General features: G+C 48.9%; 1 protein-coding gene across 10 annotated transcripts in view; it reads right to left on the bottom strand.

Annotated features, from left to right (window-relative positions):
- AGAP1 (ArfGAP with GTPase domain, ankyrin repeat and PH domain 1) overlaps nucleotides 1-17,854 on the bottom strand; it is a 547,645-nt gene that overhangs the window by 372,184 nt on the left and 157,607 nt on the right. For 3 of the 10 annotated variants that reach the window (XM_053596982.1, XM_053596983.1, XM_053596980.1), the window contains exon 1: nucleotides 14,717-15,964. The exons of 5 other annotated variants lie outside the window; for them this stretch is intronic. In XM_053596982.1, coding sequence (XP_053452957.1) covers nucleotides 14,717-15,668 — 952 coding nt within the window. In that variant the 5' untranslated portion in view covers nucleotides 15,669-15,964. Of the gene's footprint in view, nucleotides 1-14,716; nucleotides 15,967-17,854 lie in introns of those variants that run through there. 2 more of the 10 variants (XM_053596979.1, XM_053596984.1) reach the window with 2 other exon arrangements.

Genomic DNA, 17,854 nt, shown 5'->3' with positions numbered 1-17,854 from the left:
ATTTTAAACTGATACCCATGAAGAATGAATGTCAGAATGTACTTGGCACTCGATACACAGATGGGACTACCACCCCTGAAGATACGAAACTACAGGTGAAGTCACGTCCCAAAGTCTGCATGGAATGAAACGCCTACGTAGAAAAGACGCTGGTTAACACCTCCTGGAAACACAAACACTGAAATCATTACACCTAAGGGAACTGAGGACTTAATCCCCTTCCAAGGCATCAATATCCATCCTTGACTTTAAAGAAAAGGGAAATGCCACAAGTATCTCCCGCAGTGTGGAAAATTAACTGCCTCAGGAATGCGAATCTGTTTGACAGCAAATACCCAAATCCTTCTGCCAAGGAGAATGTTCACTGAACACTGGGGAAACCGAGGCTGAGAGCATGTTAACAGCCCCCACCAACCTTACCTTCAGCCTGCCCATCACACGAGCCATCTCCTAAGTACTAATGTCCAGTGGGTATCATCAGGATTGCGTGGGACTGCGTGGAAGGCAGGCAGTTACTAAAATGCCTTCCTCTAAATCAGAATGTGAAGTTGAATTTGAACACGCCAGTGGTTGTGTCTAAGTTCACGCTTACACCTGCGTCTCACTTTGTGTGTGGTGACTTTAATCCCCATCATGTATTACAGATTGCATTAGAATTATTATTATGGAGGCCAGGTGCAGTAGCTCATACCTGTAATCCTAACATTCTGGGAGGCCGAGGCAAGAGGACTGCTAGAGCTCAGGAGTTTGAGACCAGTCTGAGCAAGGAAGAGACCACATCTCTACTAAAAATAGAGAAACTGGCTGGGTGTTGTGGTAGGTGCCTGTAGTCCCAGCTACTCAGGAGGGTGAGGCAGGAGGATGGCTTGAGCCCAGGAGTTTGAGGTTGCTGTGAGCTAGGCTGATACTGTGGTACTCTAGCCTGGGCAACAGAGTTAAGACTCTGTCTCTAAAAAAATAAAGAAAAGGAAAGAATTCCAATATTTGTATTCTTGGAAGCAAAGAATTTCCGATATAAAACTCATGGCTTCTGAACAAATTCTATTACTAAGTCATACCTGCCATGGCAGAGGGTTGCACTTTCATCACCCACCTGACCTTCTACTTGCCCGGGACACCCCCACTTTGTCTCAGCTGGTACCCAGCACAGCGGGGGCCTTCGTCTACATCAGCTACAAACAGATGTCACAGAAACATCTTTAAACTTTCAAAAACACAAGACCTGCAGCTAAATATTTTGATTTTGAACTTCACAATGAAAAAAATCAACGGGTGCTAACCATATGGCACAACTGGTTTTTTCAGGATGAAAACAAAACGCCCGCAGCCCTCAGCATCCAGACACAAGGACGCGGGAGCAGCGAGGGCCTGTGCTCACAATGCCCTCTCCTTGGTCATGTTATGGGGGGACGGGGGAGGGCACTATGAAATGGGGCTACTAAAAACCAGGAGGAAAAATAAAGAAAAGAGTTTGTATTCTTGTAAGCAAAGAATTTCCAATATAGGTGATTTCCAGAACGAGGTGATGAGGAGCCCACAGCGTTTTGAGCATCTGAGGGGCAGTCACCTGGGCACACGACAGGACATTAGCTGGGTTCAGTGTGACCCAGAGAGAGGTGAATCCCCCCCCCCCCCAACTGAACACCTGAACGAAGGTGAGCACTGCCAGACACCTGCTGGGTAAGTGAGCACACAGGTGCAGGGACCCGCATTCCAACACAGGGCAGGCAGCGGCCAACCTAGCCAGGATAGGATTTCTGGTCTCCTCTGAGGAACTCTGTCCTTAACAGGGCACCAAAGAAAGGCCTCCTTGGCCAGGTGCTAGCTGTGGCAGGCACCTGTAGTCCCAGCTAGTTAGGAGGCTGAGGCAGGAGGATGGTTTAAGCCCAGAAATTTGAGGTTGCTGTGAGCTAGGCTGACGACATAGCACTCTAGCCTGGGTGAGAATGATACTTGGTCTCAAAAATTAAAAAAAAAAAAAAAAAAGAAAGAAAGGCTTTCTCACAGGGGTTGAATTCCCCCGAAATAGGCAAAGGCTGCCATCCCCAACCCCAGGACTATTAGGAACCCGCCACACAACATTACCCCTGTGCTCTGACTCCCATCCCATTTCCCCTCCCCAACTCCGTGGAAAAATTGTTTTCCATGAAACCAGTCGCTGATGCCAAAAAAGTTCTGGTCAATGGCCCATAAGGAACAAGGCCTCAGGGCAGGAGGTGAGTGGCAGGAAGCAAGAGAAGCCTTAGCTGTGTTTACAGACGCTCCCTCTCATGGGCATCAACGCCTGAGCTCTGGCTCCTGTCTCATACCCCAGCCCTCACCCGCTATCTTCCATGAAACCCGTCCTTGGTACCAAAAAGGCTGGGAACTGCTAGGAAAATGGGGTCCTCTCAGCACCGCCTTCTCCCACTAGTCTACAGTTGGCCCACCTAACCTCAGCAAACCCTCAGAATCTGCACACCCAGGCGCTCTCGCCCCCGGGGGGCCTCTGGAGGCTCTGACCACAGCAGACCGACCAGCCACCCCTGGGCCACGAGGCCCCCAAGAGCAAGGGCTTCATGTGGTCACAAGTGGTATCACACCAGTCACCCCAGACCAGATGGCCCCTGTCTGCCTAGTGACTTATTTAAACACCATGGCATGATCCCAAATAGCCCCCCAGCCCACCCTGTCACCCCCAGGCAATGCCCACCACCTATTCTGTTGGATGGTCATGGTCCCAATCTCTGCCAGGGCCTCTAACATGGAGAAGTGACAGTGACACTCTCACTGACGTGACTCTAAAGACACAGCACAAATGGATGGCAAATGACGGCCTCTGTCGTAAAAGAAAGAGGCTGCACTTTGATTTTTGGGCCAGAGCTCCCCATCTGTACTTCAGAAAGAGAGATAAATAAATTCACACTAAGAAATCTCTAGGACCCACTCATCTTTAAGATGCTGTTCTGAATCTGACAAATGAAAACAATGGAAGTTGCTGGAAAACCTAAGGGCTCCCACGGGGACAGACACAGCCACCAGATCCCCAAAAAGAAGCCTCTGAGAACCCAGCTCTCCCCAAAACTACATTTAAGAAGTAATATGTAAAAGAGACGTCATTTACCCAACTAAGAGCAAGTCCTGGGATCTGCTTGTGCACCAGGCCATGACGGACGTGGATGTCTCTGGTGGGTTAAAAAGGAGCATCTCCAGCCCGGAGGAAGAGCTGGTGGATTCCCGGCCTGAGCACACACCACCTGCCTGCTCAGGGCTGCTTCCCCTGACAAGTTACTCAGAAATTAAAAAAATTTTAATTTAATAATTTTTAATTGATTAAAAATGCTGAATGTATTTTATAATCTATGCATTTTATGTATTTGTTATTCATAAATATCAAATACAACATACAGAGTGCACATAAAGTTTCTGTGTAACTTAAAGTTACAGCTATTTTAAATTAGCACACAAACTTTATGTCCATCCTATAGATTAAACTAAATAAATTTTAATAAATTGAAATTTTAAAAATACATATATTTGGAAATAGAAGTACATTCAAAAAAGAAAAAATAATCAAAGGAATTTAAAACAGTTACTTCTCTCCAAGGGATCATTATTTCTCCCCTTTTTACCTCAAAGGGAAGAAGTCACTTTTCCCTTTCCAGGAGAGTAAGATTTCCCTATGTACAGAGAACCTAGTTTCCCAAGCCCATTTCCTTCCAGAACATTCCCTGTTGTTGGTGGGGGTGGGATGAGTCTGCAATACCCACCAGGAGACTCACCCAGAACCCTTCCATTGCACCCCAGGCCACCAGGAGCCCCACATGTGTGCTGCACACAGGGGCCCACAGGTCCCACCCAGAGGCAAGTGTGACAACCAATCCCCAGTTTTTAGATGAGGCGGCTGAGGCTCAGAGGTTAAATAACTTGCTCAAGGTCACATCCCTAGAAAATGGCAAAACATTTGGGCTCAAGATTCCTCATTCTCAGCCTACAAGCTACAAGAGCTTGCCAGAGTGAAAATGAATTATGACCGGCTTGAAAGGAGGTGTTCACAAGGTATTAATCTTTTTTGCTAGCTTAGTATTAAAACTAACAAGAAGCAGTGTAGTGTCTGTGTAAAATACATCAACGAAATAAGTCCCTCCCTGGGACCCAACTTAACATGGACATGTGCAGAAAACTGTGAATTTCACCAAGCCTGTCATTCCCAACCTGCCCATCCATTAACAGTCTGCTCTGCAGAGTCAGCGAGCACAGCAGTCATAGGGGCGAGTTAGCCAGTGGGCCCTGATCACTGCTAACAGACGTGTCCAGCTGTCCGTGTGTCGTGGTGACTTGGGGGAAGGGAACAGACAAGGCGGAACTAGTGGGGAGCAAAGATGAACTTAGGACAGTAACTTCAGGTTTGGAGTAACACTCTCTTCCGCCCTAGATGCACTCTCCACCTAGGAGGCATGTACAAGGCATGGTAAGTGATGGAGGGGCTAAAACTCCCAGAGAGGCCAGCAGATTGCCCATCTGCAAGGAGGGTTGGGGAAACATGACTGGCTGCATCTGAATGGCCGTGGTGGACACAGGTCATCCCTTAACCAGGTATGCGGAGGGGAAGCTCACAACATGAGCTGAGCCTCTGGACACCGGCAAACACTCTCCTTCTACCAGGCCGGGCACTCTTCCTGATGAGGCCTGAAGACAAACAAGGATTTACGAAAGGACGTTCCCAATGAGGTGACCCCCAGGCAGTGGAGATGAGTGCCACCCCTGGGGATGCTACTCGAAGGCAGAGCCAGCTGCATGCACCTATCTAGGCACACAGCATGTCGCCTGCTCCCTCCAAAGACAAGGAACCAGGAGAAACCAGCCCTCCACCAGCAATGCTTCCCTACATGGCTTCAAGAAGCTGCTTGGGTCCCCTTTCACTGGCCAATGGAGAGCCACAGGAAAGACGTAGGAAGATCACATACAATCTGGACTTGGGGGCACTTCCCAAGTTGCAGATTCTAGAAGGGGACACCAGCATTCACACTCGGACCCCTACTGCCCCCAACTCACACAGGGCTCAAGCCCAACACTTCCGCAGCCAGATCACACCCCAAATCCTGTCCAAATATTTGAGCTTCCTTCCAATGACAATGCAGATTTTATCAATCTTCTGTGAATTAATATTTATTTATTTCTGAGACAGAGTCTCACCCTGTTGCCCTGGGTAGAGTACCGTGGCATCACAGCTCACAGCAACCTCAGACTCTTGGGCTTAAGTGATTCTCTTGCCTCAGCTTCCCAAGTAGCTGGGACTATAGGCGCCCGCCCAGCTATTCTTTGTTGCAGTTGTCATTGTTTAGCTGGCCCAGGTCGAGTTCAAACCCACCAGCCTGAATATACGTGGCCAGCGCCCTAACCACTGAGGTATGGGCACTCGCTATGTGAACTAATATTTAATTGTCACTCTTTGATCTTGGGGCAAGAGTCCTCCACACAGAAGCCTGGTCAGGGGCTCAGCTCCCTGGGCTTTGAGCACGCACACGTAAATCTCAAGTTCCCCCCGCCCAGGTTACTGGCTGGTGCTAACACATGAACAAGAGTCTGTAACATTATCTTCAAAGGTAATTTGACCCAACAATACAAATGACAGTCAAACATCAGCCTCAGTACAGCACAGGTTCCAGGAACACCACTGGCGTCACGACGTTAGAAATCTAAACATCTGAAAACACGAAATTCAGCAAGTGATCTTTATTACACTTCACTGAACAAACTGGGTAAGCACACGGACATTGTATTAGTGGTGCTTTATTACTCTGGAGACTGCAGGTCATTCTCAACAAGAAACATCCATCACTGTTCATGAAAATCTGAGGAACACTGATTACTGTGCTTCTCAGGCAACACTCTCCCTGGCTGCTGTTCTTCCGGGAAGAAAGAACAGCAGGGATTAGCGGAGGTAACGTCAGGACGCAGCGCCCAGACGGGCTTTCTGAAATAAACACATATTGGGCTTGTACCAGGATGGAGACACATCCATTCCAAGCAAGGGGATGCTCCTCGCGTTACAGGGATAAAGGGGATTAAGCCAGAGAGAAAAAGAGAGAACTCTGTTCTCCCCATTTATAATTCTAAGGTACAACAGTCAATTCTAAGGTACAACAGTCAACAGTCAATAGTTTTTAAAAAAAGTAGTTAAACTAAAGATCATGAGAAAATACAGAGTCAAGAAGTAAAGTTAAAATACAAGGTTAACTTATACTTGTAGCATCAGGGCAAACGTATATCTCATAGTAATTCCAAAAACAAGCACAGCAACATACAGATGCTTCTATCTTTAGGTCTTTTGCAAAACACATTATAGGTAAATAAAAAAAAAGCAAAGACATGATTCTGGGCTACCTGAGCTAAAGCCTGGTTTTGCATCCATCTCTGTACCTTCTGGAGACTCTGCCAGCATGACACTGAATTTAAATGATGAGGGAGACAGGGTTTGGGGGTGAAATGACTTATCAGGGTCTCCTTGCTAGCCCTAAGTGTTGCAGCCAAGACTATAAATCCACTCCACCCAATCAAGATACTCCACTTTCTCCACGTGACAATTTAAGTGTTCCCGTGAAAAACTGAGTATTCTCTCCTGTCATCATCATTGTATTAATCACACACCTGAAATACGTCTATGAGTCAAGGCACGACCAAAAAGCAACTGAGGAGGAAAGGCTGTAAGACGGTCAGATGAAGGGCAACGCTGAAAGGCCGTCACTCAACCTGGAAGCTGAACAGACAAATGGCACCAGGGTCGTGAGGGGCCTCATGGCCAAACACAAGCCCAGGATGCACGCCTGTGGGGCCAGCTGTAGACAGTGGGAGAGCAGGCACAGATTAAAGTCCACCAGCACCCTCCAGCTGGCGGCAGAACCCTAAGTCTCAGATTAGCCAGCAGAATAAAATGGGATGCAAAGGTGAGGCTGGAAGCAGAGCAGGCAGGAGGACAGGCCACAGAAATGCTCCTGTAAGTCTAGGAGAAAGCTACTCCCTGAAAGGAGACCAGGCACAAAATTTAGTAAAATCCTAGACCTTGAAAGAGCTCTCGATCTTGAAAACTGACCATTCATCCCCTCCCCCAACAGCCACCACACCCCCCCTAACACCCCCTGACAGTCAGTGCTTGGTGCCTCCAAGGATCAGGAACTCTCCAGCTAAGACGCCAGTCTATTCCAGCTGGGTGGCTTGGCTTGTAAGAAGTGACCTCCCAACTTTGAATCTCATCAGCACTAACTACTGTGTCCTTTTTACATCTGCTTCTCAACACAGGGAGGGAAGTCTCCCGGTTCCAAATCAAAAACCCCCAGTGTCTTCTGTGAACCAGATCAGGAAAACAGAATAGGTACCTACTCGTAAATGCAAGACAGCAGACCCTCAGAGGGCTGGGGTTCTAGTGTGAGAGCTGAAATAACCAAAAGAATGAAATGTCCAAGAGTCCTGGAGCTATGGATGAGCCACATGGAACCAGAGGCCAGAGAGCCCGCACTGCCTGACCAGGCCCGTTAGACCACAAGCAGCTGTGCCCATTTCTAAGGCAGCAGGACTTAACGTGTCAGGAAAGCAAGTTGCAGATACACATCCTCAAGATCAGAAGTCTACTTTGTGCAGAATATTACACAGAACAACTGGTTCTTGCTTTTTGAGCTAACTGGGGCACAAAAGCAAAAACCGGATCAATATTATTCCTCTCTCATCTCCACCAACAGAAAAAGTGGCATCAGAAGAGCTTATATGAGAATTAGAGAGGGCAGGGGCTAAATCAGAAAGGCTGGTGGCGCTGGTGGCACTGGTGACGGAGTCCGTTGTCCAGTGTGACAGTCAGAAGGCCCGCTCAAAGAAGGCCTTGCAATGACAGGCACAGAGTGCAAGAGGGAACACAAGATTCCCTTTGACAACCATCTCAAACAAATGAACATCCACTCAAACGCGTCTGTACTCTGCCGGTCCCCGAAGGCGGCCCACGGAACAAAGGAGCCTTCCTGTGTGTGGCCCAAACAAGCAGCACATGACGTCATGTGAAATCTGGGACGAAGGATCACACCAGGAATACATTCAACGGTTCTAACCATTCCCAAAAAAGGACGTACAGGAAGCAACCAACATTCTTCCTTTTATTTCAACATGCCAAAATGCATGTCATAAAATTATCTTCACTCGTTAGAAAAGCAGCACACAACATGAACCGTCCACGGCCTGTTACTGAGCAGAATATTCCTGTCTGCTGAGCCAGGGAATTACTCTTTTGTAAGCTGAGTCTTTAGATCTGTTAGTGATGTTACAATGAACTAGGAAAATGACAATATAAGAGATTATTAAAAAACAAAGAGCCAAGACCCTCTTAAAATTAAAACCAGCTAAATGCATACATGTGTACTAATCTTTTTTTAATTATAAGACCATCCACGTGGTTAACATGAATGCCTGAAGTTAACAGGTGAAAAGAACAAAGGTGATACGGGTATCGACTCAAACCTAAGAGAACAAACTGGACTGTAAGGCCGTCACCTACCAACAAGCAAAAATCAACACCACAGGGGAGTCTGATCTGGACTGAATAAATCCTAAGCTACAATGATCGCGGGCAGCTGGTACTTCTTTCAAAATAATGAAAAGACAATAATCTCTCCTCTTTTTTGCTAATCTGTTGACCTTAATACCAATTCTGCGCTTCATCACCGGGACATATCACCGCAGCTGACCATACTTTATCTCAATCATGAGACTACCCTCAGTAAGTATTTTCTTTCGTTATTTGACATGCTGTGACATCATTTTAAATCAATGTAACTGTTCCAAATCATTTCAAAAATTGACACAAGCCTAAAGGAGAAGTCCTACTAGAAACAAAAGCCTTATGCCAAAAATATGTTTTTTACTCAGGGGGGAAAAAAAAAGCTCAATGTGGAAATAGTAACATCCTATTTTATGCTTAGTGTTGGCATTAGTCATACAGATCTAGGAAAGAGAAATGAATTTTTAGCAGTTAACTGCAGAAATCCCAACCAACTTACTGCAGCAGAGTCTACTCCACCTGGTAAACCAATCCTACAAGCTCCAGCTCGTTCACCCCTCTGTGAGCCTTCAATAACTCTTTCTTAAATAACTGAAGGACATTTGCTCCCTCTTCATCACCCTAGTTTTTTCACTAATTCTACCCATAAAAATTTTACTACAAGTCCATATGCCCAGACACAGGGCCCTCAACTTGCAGTATCTAGAGGGTTGGCACACACTTCGCGCCCAGGGAGGGCTCTTAGAATCATCGGATATGTACAGGAGATGGTCACTAACACAGGGATGAGTGCCCCAGTGGCAACATGCTGTGCGGAGAAAACAGTTGTCTCTTCCTCAGGTACCCCGGGAGGCTCTGACACACTGGAATGTCCCTCTCTCCCCTCCTGGCTACTGACCTCTGAAGACAAGAACTGTGCTTTCATCAGCCCTAGCTCCCTGCTGCCTAGTAAATGCAGGACGTATCAGAGAAGTTCAATGTTTGCTGATGCAGTTAAAAACAAACAAACAAACAACAGTAAGATGACTTCAAAAAACTGCTACAAGTGCTTTATAACTGAGCCTTACACTCCCAAACCAAATGTACCCGTTAATTATATCACCAGTGTGCTGTACGTTAATGCCTGGGGGCCTCTGCAGCAGGGGCACTTCTGAATGTTCCTTTGGTAGCAGGATCCTCCAGCCCAGGTCATCATAAAGAAAGATAGTGGGTGACCTCTGCTGAAACTTGGGATTCAAGCTGAGGAAATAAACATGGCAAGGCAGAGCCTGACCCCACTGGTCACTTAAAAGGTTCCCTGGCTTTCAGGGCTGGTCTGTCCTGTACCCAAGCATGACTGCTCTGTCTACAGCAGTGGTTCTCAACTTGTGGGTCATGACCCCTTTTTAACAATAAAAACACACTGCGGCATTAGGAAGGTTGAGAACCACTGGCCTACAGGAAAGCCATTTTAGCCCACCCCCCTCCAAAAAAGGGCACTTTTCTAAATTGCTATAGGGAGATTCTTATAAAAAGCAAGTGAACTCTTATCTATTCCTAGATATATATACATATATACACACACACACTATACATATGTATTTATTTTGTCGAGACTTGTCTCATTCTGTCATCTGGGCTAAAGTGCAGTGACTGTCCATCATCACAATTCACAGCATCCTTCAACTCCTGGGCTCAAGTGATCCTCCTGCCTCAGCCTCCCAAGTAGCTGGGACTACAGGTGCATGCTACCACATCTGGCTAAGGTTTTTTAAATTAATTTATTTCTGTATTTGTTTATTTATTATCTAGGCTGGTCTCAAAATCCTGGCCTCAAGTGATCCTTCCTCCTGAGCCTCCGAAGTGCTACGATTACAGGCACTAGCATCATGCCTGGAGGAATATTTATCTTTCACAAAAAAAGACTGGGTATATAATCAGTTCAAAATGTTTCACATGAGAAACTGAGTTTCATAGTGCCTTCTTTACAGCCTACATGTCCTTTCGATAATAAATCGTGTTTAAAAATTAAAATGTTATCAAGTTATTTCTATGATTTTTATTTCATTTCATTGCTCTTTCCTCATTTTCTCCAGTCAAGGGTTTTTTTTTTAAGGTACATATTATTTTTACAAGTCCATCGCCCTATGCTAATTGAGTGATACAAATCAAGGGAGTCAAAAATCAAAGAAGCCACTCATAAAACATGCTGTGAAAAATCAGCAGCAAATTACTGATTTAAAAAGTGCGTACCACACCTTTTGGGGGCAAGACATGATTGCAAGAGGGACTTTACCTAACAAATGCAATCAGTGTAACCTGGCTTATTGTTCCCTCAATGAATCCCCAACAATAAAGAAAAAAAAAGTTAACCTTAGTAAGAGATATCAATGAATCACTTCACTGCAGTAATCAATCCTCCCTGACAGCAAGAGAATGCCCTGAAGACATGGAAAGCTCTAAACTAGCATGGCTGGTGCCAGCTCAACAGCATCCACTGGGGCACACAGAGTGTGCACTACGGAGAAGTGACACCCTACAATGCTGTTAATAATTTATTATGCGACCTGTTCTTGTATTAATTTATACTTGTGTCAACAGACTCTGCCATAATACACGCGCATCGAGTCACACAAAACCGCCCTTGATCAGACACCACGTCTTTCTGAAATGTTTGCTGGCTTGCTAATAACTGTGAGCCTTACAAAGAAGGATCAGCCCCTGGAACTCTGAGGGGCAACTGTTACACATAAGGGGGAAACACTGGAAGAGCCTAAATAGAAGAGTTCCAACCGGGATTAGAAAGTACAAGGGAATCACCCTACAAAGGTAGTTGTTTCAAATCTTTTCATCCTTAATTCCCTGAGTTAACAATACAGAAAAACCAAAGGTGCATATCTATGGGAGCCAATGGCTGGGCCAGTAATTCCACAACCTTTATTTTGCGGGAGGGGGTCAAGGAGGCCAGGAGGTTAAGACCAACCTAGGTAATACAACAAGACCCCCACCTCTACAAAAGAAATAGAAAAAAATTAGCCAGGCATGACGAGGCAAGAGGAGCTCTTGTGCCCCGCAGTTTGAGGCTGCGGTGAGCTATAATCATGCCACCACCCTCCACCTTTTCTCAAAAAAAGAAGAAAAAAAAATAGCCATCTTGCTTCCTATGCTCACAGAGATACCTTGTCTAAGATTAAGCACTTAACTTAGCCAAATGGAGTATTTCATGTAATAATCACTTAAGACTTTTAAAGTTACTTTCTTATAGTTAACTCAAAAACTTCATAGCTGTTTTTAAATGGGGGGGGGACCCAAAGTTTAACAGAAGAAAAATCTGCTCAAGCTGATGTCACCTCTAGTTTCCCTTATATTTTCAAGAACCCCAAATTATAAAACATTACGGCCATAATTCAAGGACAGTTAGTGATGTGCCTCAGGACTCGGGTCTTGTTTCAGGTCATACTACTTATCTCTAATTCTGAAATCCCAAAAGGTCCGAGAATATTTGGCGATTATTTTTTCTGTGACAAAAGTAGACTCGAACTGCCACGAGGCTATTTTTTATTTTTTTTATTTTTTGCAGTTTGGGGCCCGGGGCTGGGTTTGAACCCACCACCTCTGGCCTATGGGGCCAGCACCTCCATTGAGCCATAGGCGCCGCCCCATGAGGCTATTTTTAATCACTGTTTACTTCACTGAGTGTGAATATCTCAGGCTTTGCTGCAAATTTCTAGGGTGTAATTAGAAGGTGCCACCCGACCTTGCAGGTGGCGTTCTGTGACATCCACCATCTCACCCTCCTAAAATCCAAAATTCCTCAGTCCTGGGGGCAGTGCTCTGTGGACCTGCACCCAATAATCCTTTATAGGGAAAGCAAGCTTGGGCTGCAGGCATCTGGTGAGACTTCTACAAAGATCTCACTTAAATAGCACCTAAATCCTGAATCATTTGTGTCACAGGAAGCAAATACACAAACAAGTGGAGAAGTACAATCAAATGAGGAATTGAGAGAAAGCTATGGGCCTGCACCTTTTACCTTGTTAACAAACAAAATCCTAACCAAATCCTTACCAAAATCCTAAAAGCAGTTACATTTCAGACATTTTAGTCGAAGCCAAAGATTTTATCCAGGTGAAAGATGTAGCTGTTTTTGTGTGATTACCTAACAGGGGTCCTCAAACTTTTTAAAGAGGGGGCCAGTTCACTGTCCCTCAGACCATTGGAGGGCCGGACTATAGTTTAAAAAAAAACAAACAAACTATGAACAAATTCTTATGCACACTGCACATATCTTATTTTGAAGTAAAAAAAAAAAACCAAAACGGGAATAAATGCAATCACACCGCTGCATGTGGCCCGTGGGCCGTAGTTTGAGGACCCCTGATAGAACTTCAGAATAAAGCAATGCCCTAGAGCTCTGACCTATGCGCTATAACCTAGTTCATAAAATTTCTGTTTTTTGGCACAACCCACAACGCTAGTACCATTGTTATGTCTCAGAACAAAGTTATCCCATCCTGAGAAGCAACAACCACAAGGGACAAACCAACCAAGCATCCATAACACTATTATTATTTTATACTGCCCTAGAGGGAAAAACATCAGCACACGTCACACCTTTACTATTCCAAATCCACAATCAATCCACATGAGCAGAGAAAACCCAAGCCCCAAATGCTTTTACCTTGCATCTATAGGCCCCGTTCTAAACCAAGACTATGCATTACTTTCTGTGCGACGTGTATTTGTCTGGAACCCAGGCGGCTAATTACTGTTTTCTGCAAAGTCCGCCAGAACAAAGATGCAAGCCTGTTATTAGAGGCAGAACTTTCAGATTGGCGCTTCCTCTGATCCCAACCGATGACAGGAGCGACTTTGTGCAAACCAAATGTTTTAACAAAATAACTCACATCATTTTCTAATATTTTCCAAGCATGCTGGAAGGGATGGGATGATAGCTGTAGTTGAACACAGGGCCTTCTAAAATAAGTGATCCAAAGCAGGTGAAAACAAGGGGTGTGTGGCAAGCAAAGCAGCACGCCCCTGTCAACAGCTAACTCTACAGCCTCACTGGTAAAAAGAAAAATTCAGATTTTAACAGCACTGCACATTTAAGAGCTTGGTTTCAACCATTCTCTATCACATTCTGAGGATCATTAGAAGCACATTAAGACATGACCATTTGTCTTCACTTTACCTTAAAAATAAGGGCAGTGACTTCTCTGCATTGGTTGGGTTTAACACGTGTGTATACAGGGTGGTCAGATAACCTGTTAAGTACACCTGGGAAGAATACTGCCCAAGAACTGCTAACCAAAGCCCACAAGGGTTGCCTCAACTACCATTATCCCTCTCTGCAGCAGAATCGGGTAATTAAGGTAAGAAAGATGCTTAATGATTTTTTTCGGTGGTAAAATACACCATACAGAATCTTTAGGCTGTGCCCTCTCCCCCATGAGGAAGGGGTAATGATCCAGCCCCACTTTCCCCCCAAGCCTTTTTCCTTTGGAGTGTTGTGGAGAGATGGGGCTGTTTTGCAGTTTCCAGAGGCTCTAATCCCCAAATGCTACCAGGTTAACTGATTGCTGCAGGAGAAAACCTTATCTGCAACCAGAAGCTTCCCTGCAAGCCCCCGGTCAGAAACACAGAGAACCGGGCACTGAGATTTCAGATGAGGCTACGGCTGTGCCAGTCCTGTCTGCTGGCAGACACTAGCAAACAGAACATGGTCCCAGGGAAGGTGGGGGGACGAGGCCCATGCCCCACCCCCCACCACGGCGACTCTGAGCCACGCCACAGCCCTCACAGATGGTAGCGCCAACAGGGGTACCAGACTTCGGGGAGGGAGGGAAACCAAGATGAATGCTGGCTTCTCCCTGCCAGGCAGCTGCACCTGTGCGCCAGCTTCCGGGCCAAGCCTCACTCAGCCCCCAGGAGCCACCCTAAGCTTCTGTAGGAGGCTGAGCCAGCAGCCGCTGGAGACAGGGACAGCCTGGCGTGCCACCTCTTTGACCTAAGGGGCAACAGTGAGGAACTTCAAGACTGATGCACATGGCATCGCTGGGGACAACACAATAGGCCTTCCTGGACACTTGTGACCTGGGAGGGCAGGTCCCTTAACTGCTCCCAAGCCCCAGTGTGCCTGCCCAGCAGGTCTCGGCAGAGCCCGGCCAGTCCCTACCTCTCCCCTCCCCGGGGCGCACCGGCCCCAATGCCCACCTCTGCGCGGGGACCCCTCGACGCTCTCGGCGCTGGACGAGTGCGTGTCCGCCGGGGCCCGCCGCAGGCTGAAGTAGCCGCGCGGCCGCGAGGCACCGCTCCGGGGGGAGGGCCCGCCGCCGGCCGCGCCATCTCTGCGCGCAAAGATGCCGCTGAAAAAGCGCAGCAGCCGGTGCTCCGAGACCGCGCCGGGGCCGGCGGCCGCGGCCCGCGCGCGCTCCAGCCGCTGCAGGTCGCTGTTGTCCAGCGTGCGGTTCTTGCTCTTGCTGCGCTCCCAGCGCTCCAAGTCCGAGAGCGCGTCGTTCTTGCTGAGCACCTCTCCCACGTCCAGGGTGTTGCGCTTCTCCGAGGCGGCTGGCGCGGCGGCCGCGGGCTCCAGGGCGGCCGCAGGGCCAGCCGCGGCCTCGTCGCCCGGATCCCAGGCCAGGCTCCCGGAGCTGCTGTGGCGCCTCTCGCCGCCCAGCTCCCGGCCCCGCGGCGTCTCAGACCCACGCCAGTGCCTGAAGCTGAGGCTCCGCCGCAGGGGCGCGGCCCGGGGACCTTCCACGTCGGGGCTGCCGGGCGCGGGCGAGCCACGTCCCTCCTCCCCGGCCAGGTCCGCGGGCTCCGGGACGCGTGCGCACGGCCGGAGCCGCCCGAGCTCCAGCTGCCCGGTGCTGCGCGCGCGGAAGGTGCGGAAGTCCCAGGCGCTGGGCCCGCGACCCTCCAGGTCCTCAGCATCCGCCGCCTCCTCGGCCTCCTCCTCCAGCCGCCCGGGCGCGTCTGGGGAGAGAGTGGGCCGTGGCCGCCAAGCCGGGCGCAGATCGGTGCCGCCGGGGCCCGGCGCCGCCAGCTGCTCTTTCCTGACCATCGTCACCGAGATGCGGTAGACCGTCTTCCTCGGGGGCGTCCCGCGTGGCATCGTGTCCGCAGGCGGTGACGCGGGCTCGCCGCTGCCGTCCAACAAGTACATGCCGCCCGGGGTCGTGGCCGCAGCCACCGCGCCGCTCAGCGGGGCTCGGCCGCATCCAGTGAGCCAGCGACCGAGGCGGTCGCCGGGCACGGCGAGGACAAGGGGTGGGCCAGCAGTGTGTGTGGCCCACACGGCCGCCGCCACCACCCCCTGCAGCAAAGACGGCGCTCAGGCAGCAGGGACGGCGCCCCGGGCACCCGCCGGCCCGTGCGCCGCGAGACCCGAGTGCGGGGGTCCGGGCACTGGGCGCCGAGCCATGGGCCGGCGGGGCTGGGGCCGGCGGGCGGTCAGGCGCAGGAGCGGTCTCGCCGGCAGGTGCGGCCGCAGCGCGCGGGGTCCAGGGCGGGTGGCGGTGCCCGCGGCTTCATTGTCTACCGCGCTGGGCCCATTCGCATCTTCGGGCCCTTCCCGCACAGTTCAGCGGTTCCGCAGCCTCCACCACCCTCCGGGCCAGGGACGCGCGGGCAGCTGCGCCGGCTGCGGCCGAGGGGCGGGCGGGCGGTGGTTTAAAATGGAAATTACGCGCCGGGGCGGGGCGGGGCGGGGCGGGGCGGACGGGCGGGGGCGACACGCAGGGACCGCCGGCCGCGCGCCCAGCCCCGCCGCCTAGTCCCGGGAGCGCGGCGGCAGTGGCGGTGGCGCGCGCGGCAGCCGGGCGGGCGGACCCAAGCACCGAGATGGATCGCCGATGCGCGGACCGGAGCCTCCAGGGGCCTAGCTGGCGCCCTGCCTGCCCCCTAAGCCTACACACACCCTCCACGTCTTGGGCTGCAAAAGTAAAACACGGGGCGTCTCACAGAACAGGGGACATGTTGTGGGTTTATCCGAGACATCTTTCCTAAGTATGCAGCTTCGAGGAATTCAACTCAAATGACTCGCTTAAAAAGCAAGGTTTCTTTCTTTGGTACCTGTCCAGTCCCCCAAATTCACATAGGAACACGTGGACTTCCAGAAAGACAAGAACAAAGGAGGGATGTCAGGGGCGGGTGCCCTCCATGCCAATACCTTCCCAGTGGAGGGCCCTAGCTGGTCTCCTAAAATAATTTAAGCATATTTTCCCTGTGTGTGTGTGGGGGGGGGTAGTGGGGGGGAGGCTCAATCCTTTTAAGCCCTTGCTACCCTTGACAACAGGCAGGAAATACAAATGTGAAGGGCAGGAAGACAGACCTGCCCTCCAAGCTAGGCTCCTCCAACTATTACCCACTTGTTTTTCAGCCTATAAAACAGGGATGAGGAAAACAACGCCTAAACTGACCTAACTGTAAGGAGAAAATCAGTTAAAACACTATGAGCCAAGCATTCTGAGTAAGAGCTCAATTCCCCATTCAGACGGGAAAGTTAATATCTCTTCATCAAATTCCACCCTCTACCACCTCTTGACCTTGACATAGTGGTCTTAGATATTATCTGATGCAGAACAATTTTTATACTTAAATTGATTAACACATGGGTTGATCAACTGTCCTGAACATAGATGTATTGTTTTTGAGTTTACTTGATGAAAAGTTCCAGAAGGAATATATAATAAATGCAAGGCCTGCTGATCAAGCCAGGCCTCTTCTAGGCCTGGCAATGCCAAAGACTGGTAAAGGCTGTGTCGGGGCAAATTGCTGGCCACTTCAAATTTAATGAAATAAAAAGACTGCTAGGTGATTCATTTTGTTTATTTACTTTTTTATTTTTAAAAGATACTTGAAAACACAGCTGACCACACTCAGTGGCCTCTGCTTCCACAACTTGAATTCCACTATTACAGGGTCACAAGCCTGGTCCACCTGCTCTTCAAACTTCAGGGCTTTGGAAACGATATGGTACGTCCTCACTGAAAGGACAGAACCATCTTACCTTTTGAGTTTCAATAAAGAAGCCCTCTTTGATTAGTCCCAAGAACCACCAAATTCTAGAATCTTCTATCAGAGTAACATTTCTACAGCCTATTCAGTTAGGGGAACGCAGAGGATCAGAGAGAGTGGACGCTTCCCCCAAAGCTACGCAGCCCATCAGTAAGACGGAAACCTGGGGTCTTGGGTCACACTACCTGTGCCCAACCCTTCACCATAATGTCATTTGTCAGCATCCAAATTCTGCTTCGTTGACAACAAAGAGCACAGCAAACGTATGAATATTACTGAACTCAACGCTGACCAAGTGTCAATGGTAGCTCAACATTACCAGGCAGCATTTGT

This window comes from Nycticebus coucang, chromosome 7 (assembly GCF_027406575.1).
Source record: "Nycticebus coucang isolate mNycCou1 chromosome 7, mNycCou1.pri, whole genome shotgun sequence".
In the NCBI taxonomy this organism is placed as follows: Eukaryota; Metazoa; Chordata; class Mammalia; order Primates; family Lorisidae; genus Nycticebus; species Nycticebus coucang.
The sequence above is the reverse complement of the archived record's forward strand: the minus strand, read 5'-3'. Positions and strand labels throughout refer to the sequence as shown.